General features: G+C 46.6%; 1 protein-coding gene across 3 annotated transcripts in view; it reads right to left on the minus strand.

Moving 5' to 3' along the window:
- PAX7 (paired box 7) overlaps positions 1-27,150 on the minus strand; it is a gene marked incomplete at both ends in the record, with an annotated part of 103,222 nt that overhangs the window by 43,211 nt on the left and 32,861 nt on the right. For all 3 annotated transcript variants that reach the window (XM_084274781.1, XM_084274780.1, XM_084274782.1), the window contains one exon: positions 8,852-9,051. In XM_084274781.1, the coding sequence (XP_084130907.1) occupies positions 8,852-9,051 (200 nt within the window). The remainder of the gene's footprint in view (positions 1-8,851; positions 9,052-27,150) is intronic.

Here is a 27,150-nt window from a genome sequence, read left to right on the forward strand (position 1 = left end):
CTTGATGTTGGAGAAAGATAGATGGGAGAAATGAGCTCATAAATGGAAACAGGGCTGGAAAAGCCAAGTTTTACCTTTGCTCTCCAGTGGGACAGGAGAGATGCAACGTGTGTCTGCTTTCCCAGGCCCAAGAGGTTGCAGAGACCAGGTGGAGTAGAATCATATGGCCATTTATGGCCCAAGCACAGCAGAAAAATTCCACCAAAGTAGATGAGGTCCCTCCCCAAGTTGCACAGAGGTAACTGTCAGATCAGGTTCTCTTTGAACCAGGGCAAATCCCTCCAGTGCCTTGTTGACACGAGTCAGAAACGTTTCCTGGGATTCCTCTAATGCAGAAGGCTTTTAGAGGGGAACTCTAGCAGCAACAGCAATGAGAGACTGGGGTAGTTCTTGCTCCATCCCAGTGCCTTCTTTTGAGAGTCAGCTCTCCCAGGCTGGAAAGGGCTGAGATACTACAGTGAGTTGGGATCCTCTAAGTCCCTACAACGGTTTAGTGCTGGCTATACTTCCTCTGCCAGGTGCTGAGGGGTGTAAAAAACAGATGTGAGATGTGCCAGCATCACTGAGGTAATTCTTTACAGAATTTTTGGGGAAAAAAAAAAAAACCAAAAAGCATGCAAGAACACAGATTTTAGGCACATAGATTTTTATCTGCACATGTCAGGACACAGCAGTATCTAGTGACACTCTGGTTCAGTGCCTGAGACACTGAGCCTCTGACACTTGTGGGTGATGTGGTTAAGATAAATATTAAACAAGGTTAGTGGAGCAGAACAAATGCCTCTTCACAAATGAGATTATCCCATGAATTTAGCCTATATTTCTGCTGGCATATCCCAGCTCCTGAAGGTATTAGCTATTTATAATAATCTACTGAAGAATTTGGACAGTTTGTGCTACTGGATTTTTTTGCAAGCCACTTTTTTTTTAAAAGAAACTATTATTAGCAGTGAAATATTTAATAGTGATGTTGATCACTTCACTCTTGCAATAGTCTTTCTAACCTTTGACTGATTGTCTAAGAATTAATCATGTCACAAACACTTCCTCAACCAAAAGGCCATTTCTAACTTCAAATGCTCATCACAGTATGAATGCTTCATAACTGCTAATGGGTTTCATGCTCCAAACAGGGAAACAGGAGGCAAGAGAAATGGGATAGAATTGTCCACGTTCACACTGAGACATCCTAAGCCCACGTTAAACATTGTGTTTTCCAGCTCTGGATGTTACAGTTATGCATCCCAGTGGTTATTTCAGTTGTCAGAAAAAAAACTCTGTTAAAGTAAAATTTGAAATGAAACACCTGGTTTACTCATCTGTTCACCTTTTTATAAACCCTGTGCCTGAAGATGAACAGGGCTTGTGGAAGCTGAAAGACATTAGGATGAGTTCACTGCTGTCAGGAAGCAGCTGCAGGGTAGCATGTTTTATGAAGTGCTCTCTCTCCACTTGTGTCTTAAACAGCCAAGTTTTAGTGGTGTTAAGAGTTGCATTTAAACATTTTGGAACAGGCTTTGATGTTCACACCTCACAGAGGTGAATGAGATGTTGGGGAGCTGATTTCCTGCTGCTCTTCTTTGGCTAGAGATAGGCTGAGGTTTGAGAGCAAACCAGCAGTACTTGGGAAATGCTGGTCCACACCCTGGTTGGACTGGAAATTTTGTGATAAAGGTTCTTCTCATAAAACCTCTGGGAGGCCCTATTTGTTTTTAATACAATGGGACAGACACTCTGCTGCTATAAATCAGTGCAACTTCACTGACTTCCATTTAGACCAGCTGAGTGCACAGTGTTACACACAACCACTTCATCCACGGGACTGGGATCCTGTTCATTGCTTTGGCCTCTGGGCCCTTTTTCTTTTGTAAGAAAATCAAATCATTACCTCATTGTTTAGGGTATCCCTTTTGCAGCTTGCAACCAGGAGCCTGGCGGTTTGGTCCAAAACAGACCAAGAAAAGTAGAATAGGACAAACAGCCAAAAATTCTAGTTCCATTTCAACACAGAAATCCTCAGTTTTAGGTAAAAAAATATCACATTTTACTGAACAGAATGGATTGCTCTCTCTGGAGAAGGTGGTGAGCTCAAAGAAGGGCTTTCTGTCATAAATGTCTCCATCTGTTTTCATACAGATTCCCTGCCCCACAAGCACCAAACAAGCTGGTCCTGACAAATTATGCTGCAAGTCCTGAAGTTGATATTTATTCCAGTTGATTTCAACCAATGCTTTGCCAGGAGGACTACAGGATTAGGCTTATCATTGTCATCTCCAGTAAAGTGTAATATACTTAACGAAATAGCGCTGACTCTCTCCAGCAAGATGCCCTCAGGCTTACATAGCTGGGACTGTCCCCTGCCAGTGGGACATTTCTATTTCCAAGGGGGCTGGTTACTGTAATTCTACTATGAATAGAAAAAAAGTGCTGATGCTTTTCTAAGCAAACCCTTAGATACTGATGCAGGACGTGCTTGCAATGTTAAAAGATCTTCTCTGGCTTCCACAACGTTCAGGTGGAAAGCTACTTGCTGCTGCAGTTTGGATACCTGGAGACTGACTTCACAGCTTGTTTATTTTTTTATGTGACTAGTAAATAGACTGAGGGCTTTTTTGGGACATAATAGCTGAGGCAAATATGCAATAGGTTCCTCCTTTCTTTAATCCAATTACATTTGTGTTTCTAATTCGGGCTGAAGGGATGTGAAAGGACAGCAGCGATGCCGTGAGACATCAAGCACCGAGTCACTAAGCAAAGAATCATAGAATCCCAGACTGGTCTGGGTTGGAAGGGACCCCAAGGGTCACAGAGCTCCAAACCTCCTGCCACAGGCAGGGACACCAACCTCCAGGTCTGGAGCTACACAAGGTTGCCCCGGGCCCCATCCAACCTGGTCTTGAACACCCCCAGGGACGGGGCACCCACCCCCTCTCTGGCCAGCCTGTGCCAGCCCCTCACCACTCTCTCTGGACAGAACTTCCCCCTAATGTCTAATTTAAATCTCCCCTCCTTCAGCTTTAATCCATCCCCTTTGTCCTGCCATTATCTGCCCTTTTAACAAGCTGATTCCCCTCCTGTTCCTCTGCTCCCTTCAAGGACTGGAAGGCTGCAATGAGGTCTCCCAAAACCTTCTCTTCTCCAGACTGAACCAGCCCAGCTCCCCCAGCCTCTAAAAGAGAAAGGAACGCCACAAGCCTGTAACCAACCTCCCTCACTAGCAACATCCTTCTGCAGCAAGATCTCCACGAGGCGTGAGGGGGAAGCATCTGGACCCTCCTCACCATCTCAGCTGCACTAAAGCCCTCACTGGCTTTACCTTGCAGAGCTGTTGCTTGAAAGCTGGCTGGAACAGCGTGCTACCCTCGCCTCGACCTCTCCCGGGAGCTGGATGCCGCTTGGCATCGCAGCGCCGGTCTCTGGACGTGCCTGGGCACACGCACCGGCAGCACCACCGCAGTTCTCACGGACTGGCTGCCACGGTGCCAGGGGCTGTTCTCACCGTGGGGTGTCTCTCTGGCCTCTCCGGTGTGCGAGAGCGTGGCTGGCCCCGTGCCGCGGAGCACGGGTGTGTGCCAAGCCAGGCTGTGCCAACGAGAACCCCAACTGCCGGGGCTCCTCCGCACAGCCACTCGGTGCCCCCGGCTGCTGCCAAAAACACAGGGCAGCTGTTGTGTCATAACCTCATCGCAGCCCTCTCCACAAGACATGTAAACTAGTCAGACCCTCAGGAAGAAAGAAAACATTCTCAGCTGACCTTCAAGGGAGGTGGAGGGGGGGGAGATTGCCTCAGAAGAGCCAGTTTGGACACATCTCAAAGAGTTTGGGAAGCAAAACACCAGGCAAACAGCATTAGGCTCCAGCAGCTTTGCGTGATTCCGGTTAATGCTGGGGGAGCTGGGGGAGGCCTGCTTACTGCCATACCCTCCCCTCTGTATAATACCTTCAATCTTCAAAAAACACCGCTCAAGGAATAAGACAGACTTTTTACCAGCTGTTGCTGTGGTCAGAGAGCACTGGGGTCCCCACCAGCCCACAACAGGCACACTTGAGAAGTTTCCTGAGAAATTCATGTGTTTTCTAGAAACTAGACTGGTAAACAGTGGGTTTCAGCTTCTTGTGAAAAAAAAAAAATTCAAGCAAAATTGAATGGAGTTGCTTTTCTGGTGCTCCATTTGGCATGTCTGAGGCACTGCAGCACGATCTAGAATATGGCTGTTTGTTTACTCCAGTTTGAAACTGTGTCATATAATATATATTATGTGAGTAGCCTAGAAATGCACCAAGATCTCAGAGACAGAATTGCTCTGAGCCCTTTTATTAAATGAAACATCCATTTTCTCCCAGGCAGAAATCACAATGGTATCCATCATAAAAATGATCAATAAAGCACTGGGTTGCGACTCCTGCTGCCTAGTTTAATTTTGTTATTGAAATAACGGGTTTCTCAGTGCATGGAATTTCCTGGGGATTAATAACAGACATCAGCATCACAAGGCACCCACCCCTTCATGCTTCTTATTTCCAGAAAGTACCCACTGCCCAAACCATAGGAACTGGGATTAATGGTACTCACTAGCAGTATGAGTGCTTGTACCCAGCTGCCTGTGGTAGGACAGTCAGAATCACTCACAGGGGATGCTGAGAAGCCAAAGCTGCCATCCCTTTTTGGGGAACAGTTTTGGTGGATTTCTAAGAAAGCTTTTTGGGATAGTATTTTGTAGCCTGCCATACCTGACTCTTTAGAGCACCAGGAAAAACAGGCATGATCTGCTTGTGTGGGAACAGATGCACTGAGGTCTATTTGAGATAAAACAGTTTCAGTGCTCAAATTTCTAAAGTGACTTGGGACTGTGGTGCTGACCTGAGGACAATTTGGGCATACACACTGCTCTGCTTTACCTTACATTGCTTTCCATTGATGGTGTTCAAGTGAAAAACAGAAATAAGCACTGAAGTTTGTTGGCAACCAGCCTTTAAAACACAACACGTTTGAGCAAACATATCCACAAATAAGATCCCTTAAGGAGAAAGATTCGTTTCAAGTCCCTAGACCCAGGACTGATGTACCTGGTGTCTCTTGGGACGTCAGCATTACTTTGAGAAGTCATTTCCACACAGAGGCAAGAATTTCCTGACAAAACTATTTTCCTATTGAGAAACACTGTGCTAACACAGTTAAACAATTTGAGGGAAGGGTTGTTCTGAAAAACATCCTTCTCTAGAAATGCCAGAGAGAAGAGTTTAAGAACTATCACAGAATCCCATTTAAGGGTTTTTTTCCCATATAAATCCTGTGACATCATCAGTTAGATAACTGGAAAACCTGGTGTAAAAACCTAAAATACATCCAAGATCAAAACCAAAGCTTCCATTAAATTAGCTAAAGTGAATTGTTTAGCTCTTAGACTTCATTTTGAAATCCATGAACACTTGGCATTCAACAGCTTGTTTTATGGAAGGGTGGAAATGGGAGTCTGCAGATGGGCAGGAATTCCTTCAGTACTGGACAATTAGTGTGGACTCATGAGTCAAGACATCGCCTTGCACAACAACAAGAAGGCAGTGGGAATTTCCACTGGTGGCCTCTCTGGGCATGGGTTTGGCACTGTAATCCTGATCCTTCCAGAAATCCAGGGCTGTCTTGTCCTTTGCTATGCTCAATGTGGGATTAACCTTTTAATGGCTCATATCTTTGGGTGTGTTGAAGCCTGAATGCATCTCAGCCATACACTCTGCAGTCACCTTGCAAAAATATTGCTCACCCTCCCGTGATCTTCCCAGCAGATGAGAAACCGGAGCTTGGAACTGCTCCCCACCACCACCCACCCCCTCTTGTTGTCCAGCTTGTGAATTTTATTAGCTGTCAACGTGTCAAACTTCCACTTAGCTGGACAGCTGCAGGACCAGCCAGACTCTGAGGCCTGCCAATAAACCTTAACAGAGCTATCAGCTCTTCATGTGGAAGAGATTATGGTACGTGAAGATATCAGAGAGAATGAATGAGACTGGGGTAAATTCACCTTTCACATGGTAAAGCAAAGAGAGGTGAGGAGAAAGGAGCAGAGGTAGACAGACCCATGTGTTTGTGATGCTTGTACAGCGATCAGGAAAACAGGACCCTCGTGCAGGGATGCTGTGGATGTGTGATACAGTAAGAGAACCTGATAAAGACACCTGAGCTGTGATTCAGAGACTTGAGGGTGATCCAGCTGCACCACAGACAAGCAGCACAGAGATCCAGAAGAGGGATGAAGCAATGACCAGACATTGAGCAGCAGTGAAGGCTGCTGCTCTTGAGTCTCTTCTGTGGCTATCACAGAATCACAAGGTTGGAAAAGACCTTCAAGATCATCAAATCCAACCATTCCCATCCTGTGCTAAACCACATCCCTAAGTACCTCATCTGCCCTTTTTTTAAACACACCCAGGGAAGGTGACTCAACCCCCTTCCTGGGCAGCCTGTTCCAGGCCCTGACAACTCTTTCAGTAAAAAAAATCTTTTTCTAATATCTAATCTGACCCTGCCCTGGCTATAGCTCACAAAACACTTTTCATATGTCTGCCTCCCATTTTACATATTAACACAATAAGCTTTTGGGGACAAGATCGCTGTGTAGATGCTGGCATGGCCCTTAACACCCTGATCTCAGCTGGTTATTACAGCCATTTTTAATCCAAAGCACGTCTCTTGGCCTTAAAAACTCTGTTGAGACAGGAATAACACTATAAGGTGGTAGAAGATTCCCTGCTGGATGGGTACATGTGCGGATGTGTGTGGTGGGTTTTTTTTTTTCTTCCCCCACAAGAACTTGATTGACTAATGTTTGTAGGTCCCGAGAGCCAGTAAAGGATCTGCTCTGATATCCAGAAAATTTTACAAGGGGCGGCAGGCTTAAAAGTGGTGGGAAGAAGCTGACTCTGCCAGGATGTCGGAATGAGAAAGCCATCAGGAATGTGCCTCGGAGAACAGCTGCTACTAGAGCTCTGGCAGGAACCTCCATGCAAGCTGCCTGGGAGCAAGTAGGGGGATTGGGAGATCACAGCTTGAGACGAGGGAAAGGTTCTCTTTATTTATTTATTTAGCTTCCCCTTTCTGTTTTCACCTCCCTCCTTTCTCCCAAGCCTTGTCACAGTGAGGTCAGAGCAGCTTGGTAAAGAGAACCTGCCTCTGGTTTTTGCATTCCCTGGCATTTCAGGGCTTTTCCCATCCCATCCCATCCTCCCCAGCATGCCCACATCACGGCTCATGCAACGCAGGCTTCTCTCACCCCATAAAAAGGTGTTACCTAAACTCCATTCTCCCCTGAAACTCCTTCCCCCCCTAATCTGTTTGCCAGAGAAACATCTCTACTTGTATCCTCCTTAACATCTTATGTCCATCTACAACAAGCAAGCCCAATTAGAAGCAGAATATGCAAAACAAAAATGGGAGAATTGACACTTTCCAACTTCTGGTGGCTTCATCACCTAAATTAGCTGCTTTCCCAGGCTCCATCTGTGAACTTACATGGCTAGCAAACTAACACTGTAACTCTTGAATGCTCTGGCACAGTCTTTTGGCTAAGATCAGTAGTAAATGGGTTTAAAGTTTGCTAGATTTTCTTTTTGTGGCCTCCACAGTCAAATCTTGAGGGATGATGGATTCAAGAAAATCTCCAGGGAAAGCTGGAGGGAGGCAAGAGGGCATCTGCTGCAGTGTTATGAGGGACTTAACACTTCTTTGGGCAAGAGGACTAATGGAAAAAGTCCTTAACCAGGGAACATCCCAGGTATGGGGAGGGAAATGTCCATTCTCACACAGCTGGTGCAAAGCAGCAAAAGCTTTTGGTGGTTTTGGCTGCTGAGTGTATACATCAGGCTCCTTATCCTGAGAACCACAGAACAATGACAAAAAAGCCTAGTTTGTTTTGGGGGAGCTGGTTAATTGACTGTTTCCCTGTCACAAGCCCTGAGTGCTCTTCCCCTCCACTCTCAGCGCTCCCAGTTCAACCCTCGGCTGTGTGCAGAGACCCCCGTGCTCCGCCTGTAACCTAATCGCACCGGCCACACGGAGGACGGACTGCTGGGGTCTCCATTTCACTTCTTTAACCCAGCACAGTCCCCAATCCCTCCCCTTTTCCTTCCCTTTCCCCAAAGGACCCTATTATACCCCCCGATCTGTTCACACTCCTTATCCCTCTGCGTGTTTGCACACACTGCTGACCCAGCCTTTATCTGGAAGACATAAGGGTCTCTGTGTGGAGTTCCCACAAGGGCTATTAATCGTGTAGATGTCAGAATCCCCCAGCTCCAAACCCTCCCTTCCTGCTCCTCCCCTCTTCTTCCCTCCCCCCCGCCCTTTTTGTGCTCTCTGGAGATCAAGGGGGGGGAAGGAGAAAAAAAAAAAAGGAGAGTTTTATGAAAATTCACACACAGAACTTGCAAACTTTGCAAAATATGATCTGCTCCCCTGGGCAAGGTTGGCAAATGGTGGGATTTCTCCCTAAAACACCAAATACAAACATGCACACACACTGGTTCCCTCCTCAGCAAATGGAGGAATTTCCTCCAACAGAAAGAGCAGCCTTGCCAAGTTCAGGAAAGCTTGGCTCCTTGTCCCAACCTGGATGGAAACCCTGCAGCTGGTAGCTCTGCAACGGGCCCAATCCAAATGGCATCTCTGCAAATCCATGGGAACGTGGGAATCTGCAGAACTGGATTTAAGGCTCAGATCCTTCTGAACGTGGCCCCAAAGAAGAGGCACGTCCACATTACTGCCTTTCAACAGCACCATCTCCTTCCCCCCCCCCCAAGGTCAACAAGGAGCTGTGCCACCAGGCTGACCTGCCACGCACGGGGCTCTAGGCCTTACCTGGACTCGGGCCTCGGTGAGCTTGGTTCTCTGGGCTAGCTCCTCTCGTGTGTAGATGTCTGGGTAGTGGGTTCTCTCAAAGGCCTTCTCCAGCTCCTCCAGCTGCTCAGCTGTGAAAGTGGTTCGGCTGCGGCGTTGCTTGCGCTTCAAAGGCAGGTCTGGCTCAGATTCGACGTCGGAGCCTTCATCCAGCCTGTTACCTGAGGAGGGAAAAGAGGTGGGAGATGAGGTTTGTGTGGTTAACAGCCACGGGGAGAAAGGCTCTTGGAATAATGAAGCAGCCCAGCAAAGCAATTTTGGTTCTACTGTGATTGTGTCCATCAAAACAAATACTCTGTCCATGTCCAATACAGAGCAGTTCCATCCTGTTTCTGTAATCTTCTGATATTGTTTTTCCCCACATTGTAAAAAGACAGTCTAGGAAATTAAGAACTCTTCACAGGAAAGGGATGGTTTGGAGTCCACTGTCCAAACTGTTACAATGAAAATACTTCCAGTTGTTATCTCAAGAAATCACCATTTTTCATTAGAAATAACCGGTTCCTCTTAATTTCCCAAATTTCAGGAGGAGTTTTTCATGAGACTGGACTCCAGCATTAATATGCCATGAAAGTCATAATTGGTCACTTACTTCCTCCACCTTCACCTGCCCTGGACCTCTGCCTTCCCTTTCTCCCTGCCTTGAGCCCCGGACCACATCTACTGCCTCCCAAAGCCTTTACCAAACCCAAGTAAGTAAAGCTGGAATAAGTAAGCCCAGTTTTAACAAGTTGGTTTGTTGTCTGTAGATAGGGCAGAAAGCATTATATTGATATTCACCAAGTCTACAGTCAGACCCAGGGGATTTTTTAAGGGGACCCACCAAGAACGCCCTTGGCTGGGACTCCCATGTTTGCCAAAGGCCCCTCATGGACCAAAGCTTGGGTTTCAAATATGTGCACTGTGCAGGTTCCCTGTGGTGCAGATGTTGATGTATGGAGGATCTCAGCCAGACCAAAACTTTGTCTGCCTTTGGGACATTGAAAAATGTGCCACTGGCTCATGGCAGTAGAGAAAGAGGAATATGATATATGAAGCCTTCCAGCTAGGTGAGAGATCTGGCCTCTGTCACCTTTTCCTTCTCTCATGAAAATGGGGAACTCCTTAAAAGCTCATTCTTTTTCTCTTTCTTTTCCTTTCCCTACCAAGTCTGACTGCTATCTTCCAAAACAACTGAGACACAGAATCTACTCAAACACTGTGCTCACAGAGAAAAATGGGGTTTTTTTGGCTAAACCTTTGCTAATTCAGGATTAGAAGCAAGACTTGTTGATGATATAGTTGCTCTTGATGAGAACGTTCCCTAAAGTCACTAATAGTGTTTTTCAGTCCTCTCTTCTTATTCACCTCCTATACTATCATCATCCAAAAATCTGCCTTATTCTTTTCAGAGCTGGGAACAGCAGCTGTGACTTGCCCCAACAGCTGCTTGAGAACGGCAGTAGTTTGAGGAGTAGGAGGCCAATATCCCACCGGAGCTCCCTTGTTTATCCTGAGCTCACCACAAAATGCCTTTGCATTCAGCTTGCTGAATACAAAAATGCTTTTATGTCTTGGGGCTTCACAGGGGAGGACATGGTGTTGGAACCCAGCTAACTAGTTGCACTGGAGTCAGAGGAACTGATGAGTGGGATCCTTGTTTTGGGCCAAACACATCACCTCAAGAGGTTTTCCCTTGTTCTAGTTGGGACTTACCAATACACAGGGTCTTTATACACATTCATCTTTTTAAAATCAAGAACCTTTTATTTCTCACTGAAATCAGTAAGAAAATCACTCTTACTTCAGAGAAGCAGCATCTATCCCACACTTTAAACACAGTCTCACCATACACAGCAGAAATTGGTTATTAAACTAGATTTTTTGTCATGTTCATTTTCAGGGAAGGTCTAGAGTCTCAAGTGGTGCAAAAGGAACATCTGCACTTAAAACCAACAGCCCTCCACATCTGGGTCCCAGATGATTCAGAGCAGGTAGAAGCACATCTGGACTTGGGAGTACCCTGCTGTGCAAAAGCACATCTGGAAAGCTAGAGCATACGGTACATTCCTTTGAGTTAATCACTTGAGTCACTGACTATTATTGGTGTAATTAATTAGTATCTTATCTGGAAACATTTGATGTGAACACTGAGGTGTGTTTTGGTCCAGGATGTGGGCGTGCCAGTGTGAGGAAGGGAGAGGAAAATATATGAAGTTAAATGTCATGTAACTCTGCAGCTGAGCGTTTTCCTTATAGCAAAGATGCATTTCTCTATAGTTCATACACATGCTTTGCAGCAACTTTCAGCCCATGAGCTCTTCAGCACAGGAACTGCCATTTGCAGCTTGTTTCACAGCTCATGCCAGCCTGCTTGGCAAGTATTATGGTGACAGCAACGTCCAAATCACTTTTTTCCAACACCTAACTCTTCTGCCTACTTGATACCAGTGCCATAGCATCTACCTACAGCTCATCTGCTTGTCTGGTCCAACTGCTTACACAGGATACAGAAACCACAGGATCCAGTGTCTCCCCAAGCAAGGAAAAAAGCCTACAAGAGGATCTGTAACATATTTCATCTCCTACACTTAACTTTGCTCACTTGTTTTTGCTGCAAAAGCCTGGAAGGGAAAACAGCCAGACTTGCTTTAATAGCTTTATGCTCCTAATTAAAGATCCCTGATTTTGCCTCAAAGTTTTGTGGGATGACAACTGATTGTCACGAGTAACAATCTGTCCCATTCTCAGCAGCACTGGTGACTGTACTGGCCATCACACTGGCTAGAGGGTTAAAAGGGTCGAGCACCAAACCTTACCACATAAACTGATGGAACATTTTCTATCTGCAAGTCTCCAAACAGCTCCCAACCAGTATTATCTCCATTTTACAACCGTGGCAGGGATGGCAGGAGTCACCCACCTACGGTCACCCTGTGAGTCAGGAGCAGAGCTGGGAAAAGAAGCCACAGCTCTTCGTGCCAAGTCCAAGGCTCCAAGAACACGACTACAAAGATGAAACCAAGAGAGCAAGAAAAATCCCAGGGTATGTCTGGAACCAGCTGGTCTTAGCACGCTGCAGCTGCTGCTGTCAGACACAGATTCATTAAATAATACAGAAAGGCTTTCAGCTGAGACAGGCTGCAGTATGAGCCTATTATCCAATACAGCTCCTATTATCAGGGGATCCCTTACCTGCCTGAAGATACAACTTGAAGATCTAACAGGTCTTTTCCATCCCTAAACAGCTGAAACCCACTGGACAAACCACTGCCACAATCTCTGCCAAACTTCTGTGGAATAAGAAGTTTTACAAAGCTGCAGGAGCGACTCAAGGAGTTACTCACCTGCTAGGCAAATCCAGGGGGGATTCATCCCAAATTTGAACATTTCACTTATTTTTTTTGCCCCACATCTATCTGGGGAAGATGAATGCACAACACTGCCAACAGCACGAGGGAAACCCCCAGTGTGCAGCCTCCAGCACAAGGGGGTTATTGCAGTAGGAATAGTCATTAGCATGTGCTGGTAGCATGTTACACTTACTCAGCACAGACAGCAACGAACACCCTGTAAATAGGAAGGTGGAGAAATATCTAGCAGCAGCTTCTTGTGTGGCTTACCAATCAGGAGTTGTGATGAAGGATGGGAAACAGCTAGCTGTCTGGTACACAGCACCCCTAGGATATCATACTGGCTACAGATTGACAGGAAAGAACAGAAGAGAGAGGTGCACAGAGTGGAAAATCCCATGGGAGGATAAGTCAGAGGAAAGGAAAAACTCGAAGAAAAGTGTGTGTATCACAGCATATGCACACTGGTCCCACTATATTTAATTTTTTTACAGTGATTCCACCTTTGCTGCTTAGCAGAACTGCTCAGTAGCTCAAAGGAGAAAGCCTAACTGCTCAAATCTCTTTGCTTGGCAATGCTCCTAAAGAGCTATAGGCTTCAGAATGGGAATGGAAGCAATTTGACCATTGGGAAAATTCAGAAGCTCTTCCCTCTGCTCATCTGGGACTATCTAAGGCACCTGCTTGGAGCAGAGATACCACACGGCTTGTGCAAGTTGGAAGGGATGACTGTGTGAAGGGACTGTGCTGAAGGGTTGTGTGGGGCAATGTCCAGTCCCACATCTTCAGGAAGGATCAGCTGGGGAAAAGCAAACAAACCAAAGGGGTCCTTTCTCCCCAGAGATGTGTGCAGCCAGAGTGTGTGCACAGGTCTCTGTGCAGGATGGCAGAGGAAAGGTGACAGTTATAAGCCCAGGCTTGTCCTGGGACCCATTCTAGCATGAGAAAATGTGTAAATTATGGCCCACAAATTCACATTCCTGAATAATGCTGCTGATTCAGGTTGGGGTACAATTAGCAAGAGCTGGGCACAGCTCTTTGGAGCTCTTTGAAAGGAATAGACATAGACTGGAACTCAAGGAAAGGAAGGAGAAAACCCCTCTGTAATTATGGATTGGATGTGTCCCCCCTCTCCCCACTCCCTGCACTCCTCTATTTCCCTTCCTCCCCCTCTGTTCACTGCTTCTGGGTGCCTCTTAGCCCTGAAGTTAAATTAATCAACAGGATTAGGTGGAATCGGCCACAACAAGACCCTCCAGGCTCAGACTGAGCCCTTGATGCTCTACAAGGACCTGCTGCCTTGTCTTGAAGCACCTTGGTGCCGTCTGGAAGGATTGGCAGACAGGCCCAGACATGAAAACGCATTCATTAAAGTGGGGAGCGGATTTTGTTAGAGGGTAAAGGGGAGCTGCACAGTCTCTCCTTCAGTATTTCTCATCTCATTTCCTCTCTCTCTCTCTTTTGCTTCCAGCTGCACCATCCTAAAAATTAAATGTGTGTTGGAGGGGAGAGATGAAGAGGGGGGGAGGGAATGTTTTTGCGAATGGCTGAGCTATAACTGCACCTTCTGTGCTGCAACTGGCTCTAGCAAACTCACTCATATATTGCTGGAGCAACGGCGATGCTCCATGAATCCGGTCCTGGAGGTGACTGGCTGGGAAGCTAATGCAGCCTCAGGAGAACTTGGGTTTAATGGCATGAGAAAAGTAAGAAAATCTGACTATCAAAGTCAGATCTGAGTTATCCCACATTACAGACCCACATCTGGCCACCCCCTTCCTGACAATGCTCTCCATCATGCTTGGTGGCCCCAACAGCTACCCCTGCATGAAATAACATACACACATCTTTCCAGTTCCATATATACTTAAAATTCAGGTACCTAAAAATAGCTTTGAGTTTTCTCCTGGAGGACAATTAACAAGTCTTTCAATGACCTTGGAAAGGACAAGCTTCACCTGCCTCATGATGCTTTTGCTGCCTGACATTGCCTTAATAAACAAAGCCACGTTGCCACAAGACAACAAAGAGGTACCCATCTCACAGGTGAAAATATCTCCTGAATGCAGGTACCTTGTCACAAGGGCCTAAAATAGTATGATATATTATAGCTGAGATCCTTGACCTCAGCTATAGCACATCTGTGGAGCAGGAAGGGTGGGACTGCACCCTTCACACTTTCTACTTCTCCAAAAGGCTGGAAGCATCCCCAGGTGGGATGAACTAGGATCACCAAGATGCAACCCCTTATTTACAGAGCATGTTCCCTGTGCTGGACCCTGCAGTCAACAGCTTCAGAAGCAAGAGCTGAAACTCTCCCTGACTTCTTAGCATCTGTCTTTCCCTCTGGCAGAAAGCAAACAAAACCCATCAAAATGCAAACAAGCCTATGAAAAGCCTGGGAGAAGGGAGAGGCAGCAGCAGCATCACCAGCATGGAGTTGTATTGCCTTGATTTTTCTTCCCAACATGAAAACCAGCACATCCTTTGCTCTCTCTTCTTGGAAAATGAAGAAGTCCTGAGTTCAAAACCAGAGAGGTGCATGTGTGTGTGCAGAATAACCCCCACTCACCTCCTAACCTATTCAACAGCAGGTGAGACCACAAAGGAGGAGGACAGAGGTGTTTCAAATTCATCTCTTTCCCACCTACCCAAATCCTCTGTCCAAGCACATTCCCAGACACACAAAACCCCCCAATAATCGACACAGCACATACAATAAAGCTTGGGTTTCCCTCTCCCTCCCCTTCCCAACCTGTAAACTCCCCATTCTCCAGCATTTGCTCGTGCCTGCGCAGCTGTATTCCAGTTTAACAGAGTTTAGAGGGCTGTGGTGTGGAGCAAGGGCAGAAAACCAATCACATAATAGTTGATATGCGTTTTAATCAAGTAATTCGGCCCAAGCAGAATGATAGTGCCTGTTGGTGGGGTGCCCTTGAATACCAAACAGACCGGGTAGCAGGCCTAGGAAAATGAAAAAGTCATTTACAGCTCAGCTGGGGACCATGGTGTTCAGCAAAGCATTAGTGTGGGGGCCTTAGGAGATAAAGCTTTGGGTATTTCTCTCTTCTCTTTTTTTATTCAAGCACTGAACCAGCCAGCTGTAACCACAGACTGAGGTAATGTCCATTATGGGCTGTACAACTTGGAAATAATACTCACAGTGGAGCTGATGCTCTTGAACAGGAAGGCAGAGACAGTGTCTGTCTGGGGGGAGAGGGGGAGTATAGATAGGAGGGGGTATCAGAGAGAGGTGTTTCACAACTGGGTAGTTCCCTTAACATGGCAAGATCTCTACTGTAGGAGTGAGATCATATGTGGGAGGAGAAGCTGTAGGAAGGAGGAAGAAAAGGAAGCTGGAGGTTTAATGGATTAAATGGGAGCATAAGCAAGAAGCATCCAGGTGTGTGCACCTCCCCACACATGGGTGATGGGACATGGCCAGCCAGCAGAATGACACAGCCTGTTCTGGCTTGGAACATCTTATCCAACAATTTATCCATGTCTGAATCCCAAAGATTCATCCAGGAGTAGCTGGGCTTGACAACTCAAAGGTGGTGCAACATGTTCAGTTTTAACCTGGTTCTGGGCTGTCCTAATTCCCTGAACACTCAGCCCAGACTCCATGTCCTCCCAGCAACGTGCAAATTGGCCTCCTAACTCATGGATTGGGTCAGGGGGTTTAAGAAAACTCTTGCATAAGAGTATCACCCTTGGCCATGAAACACATACATGTCTCTAAAGAAAGGAATATACACCTCTCTTCGGTTAGAGTGACAGTTTGGGATGCACAGAGGTACAAAATTCACCTCTGTTTTCCTCTAGGAAATCCCTAATCTCCATGAATGAGAACCTTTGTCTTCTCAGCTCAGTTTTAGCTGGGTTCATAGGCACAGCTGCAAACAGATCATTGCAAGATTTTGGAAGGACAAAGCTAGAAAGACCCCATTTTCCTGGGGACAGTCATCCACCACTAAAAGCCTCTTGCCAACATGAGGACTTGCACTGAGTGAAGACAGCCAAGAGCTCTCTGCATCCCTCCCTGTATCAATTGCAGCCGTTCCAGGTAACTCCATTCAGCTTGGGAACGTGCCTTTGCCTGGAAGCTAAACTAGATGAGGGGTTTTCCAAGCCCACAAAGAAGAAGGAACTGCACCCCTAACCAGATGCTTTTTCATAATCCATGCCACACATATAGACCAAGCAAAGTCCTTTGCTGACATATACCAGTGCAGTGAAAGCCAAGAAGCTGTACTCATTTATCTCAGTGGAGGGATCTGGCCCTGGAGGCTCCATCTACTCTGCATGTGAAAGTAGTAAGAGACATCAGGGCCCCAGCAAATCCTAGGGCAAAGCAGGGTCTGGCAGTGTAGGTACCAGCTGCAGTGCCCCCACGCAAAGACACATGGTCACAAAAAACACAACATATTCTGTTCCTTACGAGCAGTGAACAAAACCAAATCATCCAGAACATTTGGAGGAAGATAGGGAGGGAGGGAGGGGAGGGCAAAAAGGAGCCTACGTCTCCAACAGCCTTTGTTAATTCCCAGCACTGGCCTGAATATAAACAGATGGAATATCCATCAACTCCAGTCGTCTTTTCTTTTCTTTCAACTTTTTTCTAGTTCTCGCCTCCCTGCCCCCCCCCCCCCCCCCCCCCTCCACCCCTAACACTCTTTCTTCTGGCTTTTGTTTGGCCTTTTAAAGAACCCCGAGGTAATGAGGCCTGCCCCAACTCCCAAGCACATCTGTGAAGTCCATAAAAGGCCCCTTTTTCACTTCAATATTCATAGCCGCGTGCTTGCGGCAGGCGCAGGATCCAGTGGAGGGCTGCACGAGAGGGACCGCAGGGGCTTGCTGGCTCCTCTACTTGAATTGAAACGATGTAGTTAGAGAGGCATCAATAGTGCTCCCAAAAACTGGGAAGCAAAGGGAGACCAGCTGGGATACAGGGGGAATAAAGAGGCGGAGAGAAGAAAAGGTCTGCTCGCTTTCTCTGGAGCTTTCCCTTTTTTTTTTGCTGCTTTCTGCCCTTTTTCAGCTTCATCTCTCCAGTTCCCTTCAAATAATTGTTCATAGACATGGGGAAGTTGATGGAGCAGTGCAAACATGGCCAAATCAAGGGTCTAAATTGCACAGGAGAAGGGGGCATAGGTACCCAGGATGCTGGAAGCCTGCTGCCATTAAGGATGGAGATCTGATTCTTTGATAACTGCCTCGACTCACACCTCAGAGAAGCAGGCAAACCCAAAACAGATTACCTGGCCTGCAGCATACAAAGCCAGGCCCTTTATCCAGGCAGGAAGGACTAATGGGTATATGGTTCCTAGGGTTGAAAAGTCAGTAGGTGAGTGTCCAAAGGGTACAATTAAATGGACAGGTCCAGCTTGGTACTCTGTATTTTGTTTCAGCCATGCCTGTTTCATCACAGCCACTATAATAAGTCAGTGAACCTCCAGGAGCATTACACCAGCTTGCTGCTTCATTCTGAGCACAATACAACACCTAACCACTCCCCACAGGTGTTACAACCACCCTTTGAGGGTGTCTGGAGATACAGATAGTGTAACAGAAGACTCTGCACTATTCAAAGATCTTTGTGAAAATAGCACTCGGATCCACTTTGGGGTTGGACCCAATGATCTCTTGAGGTCCCCTCCAACCCCTACAATTCTGTGATCCACAGGAGAGAGACTCAGAACTGATCCCAGACAGATGACGGGCAGGTTTGTCCTTATTCCTCACTTCTCATCTTGAGAAACATGTGATGTTCTGGTCCAGCCCCAATCCCACATCCTTATCCTATCCCAGTACTTTTTACTTAGTGATGTTCTCAAAGCTGACTGAGCAAGCAGGACCATAGGGTGATAGGTAAGCAAAAGCTACCTTCCTCCAGCTCTGGGCTGGAACCTGCTTGGTGTAATGTGTTCATCAGCATGTCACACATGCACAGACATGCCATCTCAGATGTCTAGCATCCTAGTGAGGCGCACAAATCCAGGTTTCACAGTTTCTTGTCTGTGACAACCTCTGCTCCCCCTGGCTATGTCCCAGCATGGCTCTGCTCATGTACTTGAAGTACTGCCACCCCTTCTGTTCCAGTTCTGGGCCCCACATGTTCTGCCAGCACATCTCAATCTTGGCCGATAGCTGCCTTGCTATTCTTACCCCGGGGTCCCTGCACAGCTCTATCATTGCTCCTCCATCCCAAACTGCAACACCCTCTTTTATTTTCATCCTAAATGCCTATATAGCTCTGCCAACAGCCCTTAATCTTGTCCTGTAGTTCCTCTGCTGTTCCAGCCCTGGGCCTCCCTGGCTGGATACATCAAGTTAAAGACCTTTCAATATAAGACTCTTTCAGGAAAGATAAACAAATTTAACCTCATAAACCTTTCCCAATCCTGAAAAACCAGCCCGTGAGAATGAGGCACCAGAGACCACTTAACCACACATGAGAAACACATTCCTCCTGCTGTTTGCAAGCCCTGCTTCATTTATCTGAATGTCAGGCCGACTGCCTGAAGCCAAGAGGTGTGTGTGAGAGCGGGCACGAGCAACCACTGTGTTTCCTTTTCCTTCCACCTTCTACCGTGTCTGTGAAAACAGAGGGATGCAGCAGGAGTCATTAAGGCAGTTGTCCTTGGAGAATGTCTAATCCTTTTGCCCCTCTTCTTCCTCCTTCCCTTTCCTGTGTCCTTATGCTTTTTTATTGACATATATCCATATGTTATTATACATGTGTATGTATAGACACATCCTCTCCTGCTTCACTGCTACTTCCAGTTGCTTTCCTGCTCTCTCCACTCAACTTCTACCAGCTCCTCTGCCTTTCTCTCCATATTAACTCTTCCCCTGCCTACTTTTCCATCTAACAAACACTCACAGCTTTACATTCATTTCAGCCCACGGAGTAAACACCAAAGTACATGAGTGTAAAGAGCTCTGGGAGGAAAGGACCTGCAAGCAGAGCATGTCCCACATCAAGCCGGCCAACAGCAACTCCGGCTGCTGCTGAAAATGTGGTGAGAAGCTGGACTGTGACATTCGCCTGCAATTGAACCCCTCTGCTTGTCTCTGCTGCTCTCTGCTAGCCCAGCCCGGAGAAGAAAGAGAAGAAAGAAAAGTGTAGGGAGGAGAGAATGCAAGTGACAGAAAGAAGGATTGAATGAAGGAGTGAAAAGAAAGAAAGATATCCCTGCGCCGCTCGGTCCTTTATCAGCCCTGTCATCTGGTGCAGGGCCCTGTTCGCATTGTCTCACCTTGGACAAAACAAAAAGGGGTTTTTTTTTGTGCAGATTCCTTTAGAGCTGCCAGAGCCAGCACCTTAGGGGGTCGCTAAGGGCTGAATGTGCAGCTGACAGCCCCGCGCGGCCCGATGTGATATCAATAAACTCCGACACGTCAACTCTTCAGCACAGCTCATGTGGAAGGTACGGCTTGAATATTAAAACCTCCAGAGGCCGGGAAATAAGCTTGGGGTGGAGAAGGGAGGGGGGAGAGAGGAGGAGGTGGCTCAGAGCGAGACGAGGTCGATGAGTGAGGGGGCTGCGCTAGCACAAGCTAGGGGCAAGGCGGCCAGAAAAGAGACACCATTACAGATCTGCTACCTGCTGTCTCAGTTACTGTTCAGTGTCTTTTTTGCTTTTATTCTTGCCCACCAGCAAGGACAAGAGGCATGCAGGCCTCTATGACAGCTTCCACTACAGGCCCCAGGACAGGGATTCTCCTTGAGAACCAACCTTGGCAGGAGCCCAGCAGCCAAACCAGAACCTGTGCTCACCTGCTCCATACTGCATCCTGCCTCCTGCTTGGCAGGCACCAGCTTCAGGGCAGGCGTAGCGTATGCACAAGAGAGCAAATGATCCACCTCTTCCCACACTGCTGCTTGTTATGTGATGGTGCTCAAAGGTGTCCATCAACAGCAGAGCCTCAGCTGTGCTGCCAGCAAAACTTCCAGTCCAGAGCGATGAGCCAGGCAAGAGAAGCACCTGTTCTGCTGGTGGGACCCTGAAGCCCAGTAGCTATTCTTTTGCCACACAGGATTATTTCCCAGAAGAGTAGGCACAGCATTGAGACAGAAATACTGTTGCTTTTTCATGTTGTTACCACCAGTTACAAACACACTTTCCTTTGCTGACTGTGTCCATCACTAGGTTCCAGAGTGAACATACCCATCAGAAATGAGGCATCTCACTCCATGATATCTGAACTGCCTTAACCTCAGAGCCAAGTTAAGCTCTTTAAAGACTACATAATGTCCACAGCCTCCATTTCCATTCAGATCACACCCTGAAGTGTTATTTTTGCAGTGAAGGTTAAAGCACATAGTGCCCAAATGAAATACTTGGAGCCTCAGAGTCCAGTTCCCCTAAAGGGGTGGGAGAAGACCAATGGCCAGAGCAGAGCTGTGCTGAGCACATCCTCAGCCCTGCTAAAGGCAGGACACAGCTGTCCCACAAGGCCACAATCTAGACAGAAGTTCAGCTTCAAAGTCTCCAGCCATATAAAGGAGTTTTTCCAGGAGGGAGATACCTGTATATGCAGAATATTCTGTGGGATTTTTTCTGCCAAGTATTTCTCAGGATACATGACTTCATTCTTTAGGTATTTTAACATGCAACAAGGGATCTTTCAGGAGCTTGTGATGATCTCTTTTCCTCTTGGATTGTGATCCTATGAGGCAACTGTGCCCTGACAGACACACAGCAGAAGCTGAAGCCTTCCACAACTACTTCTTGCTTAGGAATTCAAGAAGAGGAGCAAGAAAAAAACATTTCCCACCATTAAACCAGAAGGATGTGCACAGCAGAGCTCTGCTCTTAGACAGAGAGACTGAACATGTGCTGAATAATGTTGAAGCCTGTCAGTCACAGCCAGGAACAGGGATTTCTGCCACTAGGTCTACTCTGGTTCAGAACTGTGCAACTCTGGAGTTTCCCAGTCACATCCCCCAAATGCAGGGAGTTGAGAGTGTTTCAGGATAGCTTCCAACATTGTGTTTCACGTGGCTATTGGAGTTTTTTTTAAAGTAAAGAAATAAGAGATTTTAATTTAAGGTAGTAGAAACATTTTCAGCTCACCTGCAGTGAAAAGATCTTTCTTTGTTTCTAAATTATTCCATTAGGGTTTTTTTTCCATTAAGAAGCAGCTTCATTTCAAGATGAAGTTGGTATTTAAGAAGGCATTGAAAAAGCTCTTGTATTTGTTTTTTATTATTATTATTCACACACACGTGGCAAATGACTTTGGGATCTTTGCAGTGGCCTCTGGTCTTGGTTTAATTCAGTTTTTACCACATGCCCTTTGCCAGTCACAGAAATCAAGAGAGCCAAGAGTTGGCACTGTACTGTTTAGAGATGTGATGTCTCTAAGGTTGAGCTGTGGCTTCCCCTGGGACCACTGCTGTGTAAAAGGGAAAGGATTTGTGCGCCTGGCTCTGGGACCTGCAGAGATACACGCAGCATCCCATGGCATGAGCTGATTTCTGACACTCAAGCCAGCAAGCTGGTGAGCATATCCCACAAGCTACACATAAGACTGGCACTGGGAGTTAACAAAACCAGATTCTGAACAAAACCACAAATTAAATAGGTACCAACAACTCCTACTTTAAAAATAGAGTCAGAAAGCCAAAGAAACCTATTGAAAAATCAAGCAGGGGAGTGTTTCAGGAAGAAACTTCTCACCCTCAGCTTGAGCAGGCAGAGCAAGTGCACAGTGTCACAGGAAAAGTATTTTTCCAGCTCCTGATGAGCCCACATGAGAACTGTTCACCCTTCAAGGGGCCCAGTAATATGTAAGTTAGTTCCACGCCATGTAGAGTTTTGAAAGCTGAGCACTGACCATGCAAAAGCCTAACCACCCCTTTCATCCACCCCTTCTTCCCAACCAAATTTTACAGACCAGAGAAAATTAGCTGGAATGTTTAATGAACCTTTTGATATTCATACTTCTTCAGCTGGTAAATAATTTCATTCTGCACGCTGAGGACATTCAGGGTGCAAGCATGGAGAGTTTTCCTCTTGGGATGGGGTAAGTTGGCTCAGCTAAATTAAGAAATTACCTCCCCCTGAAATCTGAAACACTCCAAAAATGCAGTTGTCTGAATTGTCCAGATTCTCTCTGTTTCAGAGTGTGAAACAGCATTAACTGCCATTTGTATTGCTATAGTTCCTACAGCCCATAGCTGGGGTTGGCCAGGGGGTTGCACTGTACCAAACATGGAGAAAGGATGACAGGAGGGCAAGATGAGGGAAACTAGATGGGGGAAATTCATTTTTACATGTCTGGATCGATACTGGAAATGAAACTTAGATTTCCTGGTGCCCTAGAAGCTGCTGGGTCCACTGGCTGATCCTTTCTAGATGATAAACCCCCCCCCACAAATGATTCTTTGCAGGAACGATGCATAACTCCTATATCAAGCTCCTGGTTAGGTGAAAGCACACCTTGCTTGCGAGGCATCACTCTGCTGAGCATCACCTGCACCTCTAACACATTACTCAACTAATTGATTAGCCTGCCCTTCTTACTCCAACACTTTCCTCCATGCCTAAAGATTCCCATTTCCTGCTTCAAAACTCCCAGCTCTTGGGTCGCAGGATTTAGCTGGACAAGCCCAGAGCTGTTTGGCAGCAGTAACAAGGTGGACCCCTCTACTAGCAGCAAGCAGAGGACTCAGATGCTATCTAGCAAACCCAACAGGTAGGCAAAGGGTTGAAATCAAAGGTGCCCTTTGAAAACAAGAGTTTGTATTTGTTTTAAGGAGTATTTCTTGAGCAGCAGGACAGACAAGCCAAGATCAGACCAACTTTCTCCACAATACAAAATTAACTGTGCAGAAGGACAATCAGAAGAAGCAAGCAACACATCTCCACTTGGAGCCTCAGCAAAACACATGCCAAAGAGCTGGATGGTGCTCCCTGGATATTCATTTTAAGCCTGGGTGTGTGGTGGGGGAGAAACCCCACCGGGATATTCAAGCTTTGGGCTCCGATTGGCAGCAGCGGGAGCCAAGCCCCGTTCTGGGAATGGCAGGGCTGCCCCGGGTCACGTAGCCACCGTTCCACTCCCCACTGCGAGGGGCCCCAGCGCTGGATATTTGCAACCGGCTTTAGCGTCACAGTGGGAGCTGGAGAGGACTTACCAGCCCTTTGTGATGGATACGCTTTTCGGTCCAATGCTGCCAGCGCTATCGCTATTAGAAATGCCACCAGAATACAGGAGAGATTTTCCACTCCCTTCTCATCCATTATCTTATCTGTCTGTATTGTCCCCTGTTCGGTATTGGGCTTGGGGACAGCTGACACACAGAGACACAACTCAAGAAGTTCCAAGCAAGCCTTGAACCTCGTCGCACAGGCCACGACTGGGGCTTTTCAAGGCGTGCTTTGCACACTGTGTCTCTGCAATCTGCCCAAGATGCTGATATTTCTGGGAAAAACCTTTTAAAGTGCGGCACACGCCCCACACCTACTTAGTATTAGGTGGAGGCACCCATCTCAAACCAGCAGAGATTGAGTACTCCCTTTGTACCTACGAACAATCTTCCCCTCGCATTGATTATTAAAGATAATGCTGACTCCACGGGGGCTTTGTCGTCGTAGCTGCTGCACAGAGCCATGAAAACACATGGTAGTACCTGGGCCATGAGCAAATACCATCAAAATCCAGCGTATCTACATATTGACAGCTGGGTCAAAAACATTCCCACTCTGGTTTAGTTCAGTTCATAGTAACCATCCATAGCCAGGCTTAGAAAACCTGTAGGAACAGCACAGATTTTTCAATCTAACATTCATGTAATTTATATTCTCGCACAGTTTCACTTGGATTGAGACAATTCACAGAGGACAGAAGGATTTCTCTTTTCCATCAAAAGACTACAAACTTAGACACACATTTTCCATATTAAAAAAGTAGCAGCACTTATAAAAATAAGAACTTTTATGCACAGATATTTTCATTTAAAACATATTCTTAGTCCTTAGCAATGCTGCATTAAAATAATTCCCTATAATTTACCAATTTTCACAAAACCTAGCTTGCTTTCTTTACTAGTCTACACACTCAGACTTCAAAGTTTTTGTTGATGGTACTCAAGATATTTCCCAAACCTGCACAATGTCACCCTCTGCTGACGCATTCAAATAGAAGATTTTATAACAAAAGAGATAAATGGTCAATTTAATCCAGTATCCTGCCCCTGACCGCTCCCAAAGCTGGATACTTCCCCATGGAGCCATAGGCTACTCTGTAATTAGCTCCTGCACCATTACTTCTGTTGAGTGAAGGGTAATCTTCCCAGCACCGATTAATTCATGTCCGATGTGCAGAAACCTGGATGCTTTTTTTCATTAAATAGAGCTATTTGGTATGTGAAGATCAAACTGGGGTAATACCCCAAAGTTCAGCTGCTCTCTGGGACAAGCTTGAAAACATGGGCTGGAAAAAGCATCCTGAGAACCAAAGAGAAATCAACACTTGAAAGATATTCAGAGTTACAGAGGGGGGAAACAAATCCCACAGACTTGCCAGCAAAATTCAGCTGTGAAAACTGAAAGTCTGAGAGAAGTTAGAGGCTGTCTCAATAAGGCTGTGATTAATGATTCTTTATTAGAAAAGCTGTTATATTAATGAGACAAGGGCCTGACTCCCCTCCCCAATCTTCACCCTTCTTGGCTTGCTATGCAGAGGTGCTCACTTAATTGTTTCAACAATTTCTGTTTAAAAAGCACTGATTTAGCACAGGTCTCTTCACACTTTCTAAGCCCTGTTCCATAAGCTTTAATTCCAGGTGGAAGCTATACTCAAATGCTTTCATCTGGTACCTACTGGGTCCAAACAGCCAGGTAAATTTAAAGTGATACAGATGTCTAACTAGCAAAGGGACACACCTAAATAAAACATGGTAAAGGCTAGAAAACTATATACTGATAATATACAGATCTTCTTACATGTTTACATAGCCTGTGGGCAGTACCTAAAGATAGGGAGCAGAAACAGGACTGGGGTAAATAACAAAAAGGGTAAATATGAATTACAGCTATGTGAGTGAAACCAAGCCTCTGAGGTGCTCTGTGACTTCTAAGTGCCATTGACAGAGGCGTTTCCAGCACTCATCTTGTGTCCTGCTGTAGTGTTGAGCCAGTGTGCTCAGTGTTGATGCCTTGTAACAGAGAAGTGGGATTTATCCTAATAAATGTTGTGGAGTTAGAAAGCCTTGCTGCAAGGTAGCTGTCACTTATCAGGTGTGCAGTGAACATGGGCAGAAACAGAGATGCAGGGGACTACATGCCCAGTGGGTTGATAAATGATGGGTGAGTTTGCTTCTTAACCTGAAAATTGTGGCTAGATGGAGAAGAGTGAAAGCAGGAATGACTGAAGGCAAGAAGGGTACTTTCCTCAACACAGTAGAACCTCAAAATAAAACAGGAGGAGGAAAAAAATAAAGGGAGGAATAAAAGAAAAAGAAAGAGAGCAGTCTAAGTCCCTGGGGATGAGATCATCTGTCACCACAAGCCAGCAGAGCTGTTGTGAAATAAATAAATGGTCTGGATTGTCTGCAAGGGTGGCTACAAGGCAGCAACATTGATCCACACAACCATCTGGATGAAGCCTTGTTTATGGGCAGCCCCTTCACTCAGTAACAAGTGCATCCTATGGCTCTTCCTGCCCATCGTTGCTCTCTCCCTAAGTCAGAGATAAGAAGGATACAGAGCTCCCTAAGCAGACAAGGGGGTAGGGGTTTTTCCTAACCCTTCAGCTTCCTCTGAAACAAACCCAACAACAACTCAGCTGATCTTCCCCTATTATTTTTGTTGGAGAGGCTCCTCCAGCCCCTCCCTCCCCACGGATCTGCTGCTAATAAGAGACGTGTAAGTTTGTTGTACACCTGCCAAATTTTGGGGTGGACTCAGGAGCCAGCTTACATAGTTCTTGTTTTTCCCTAAATGAGAGAGCCTTCAAAGGCAGGCAGTGGTGCTGCACTACCTGCATGCTGAGAATGGGAAATACAGCAGCAACTGCCCTGCACCCCACCACCATGGTGAAGGAGGGAATAAAAGGGATGGAGAAGGATGGAAGAGCACTTCACAAGGAATGCCCTTGGAGAGCATTAAAAAGCAAACCTAGTCCCTCTGACAACATGTTCTGGGCACAGAAGTACAACCTAACGCAGTATTCACTGTGCACTGCTGTTTCTGCAAAGCACAAGCACTCAGGCTGTGGTAGGGCCCAGGGCTATACAGATACGTGAGCACAGCACCACATGAAGGGAAGGAAAGGCCAGAAAGGGCTAAACCAACACACCAGCAAACTCAGACACCTCAGGGGAGCTCTGCCCAGAGGCAAACAGCAATTTCAGCACAGACCACAAGAAGGGCTCTGACCTTACCGGAGCTGTAGCAGGTCGCTCGGTCCCTGCAGGCTGCTGCAGTCACACAACACTGCATCTGGCTGGCTGTCCTGGCCACTGCACCACACTGCTCTGTGTGGGCTGACCACAGCAAGGCTGTTCCCATGACTCACAACACCCTAACTAGCTAACTACCCACAGCAGGGCTACCCTGGCTGGCTGGCTTCTCACCCATCTTGTGGTCATTAACCCTGCCCAACTAACTGCCTGAGTAACCACCAGCAAGTTACCACCAACCTTCATCAACCCATAATGAAGCAACAACTGCCTCTTGTACCCAGCCCAGACCTCCTCAGGTGAGGGGGTTGTGCTCCCATTGGCTCCCTGCCCTGCAGACCCTCCCCTCTGCAAGTATCCCAGCCAAGCAGTGCTGTGGAGGCACCTGGGAGTGATGGAAGGTGCTAGAAGTGGGAGGGGCTCCATCATTTCTTCAGGTGTTTGTGGCTTTGCTGTCAGGTGTTTGGTGCCTGCGGTGGACTGGAGAAGGGCTGAGGGGGTAGAGGAAACAC

The sequence above is a fragment of the Gallinula chloropus genome, assembly GCF_964237585.1.
Source record: "Gallinula chloropus genome assembly, chromosome: 23".
Classification (NCBI taxonomy): Eukaryota; Metazoa; Chordata; class Aves; order Gruiformes; family Rallidae; genus Gallinula; species Gallinula chloropus.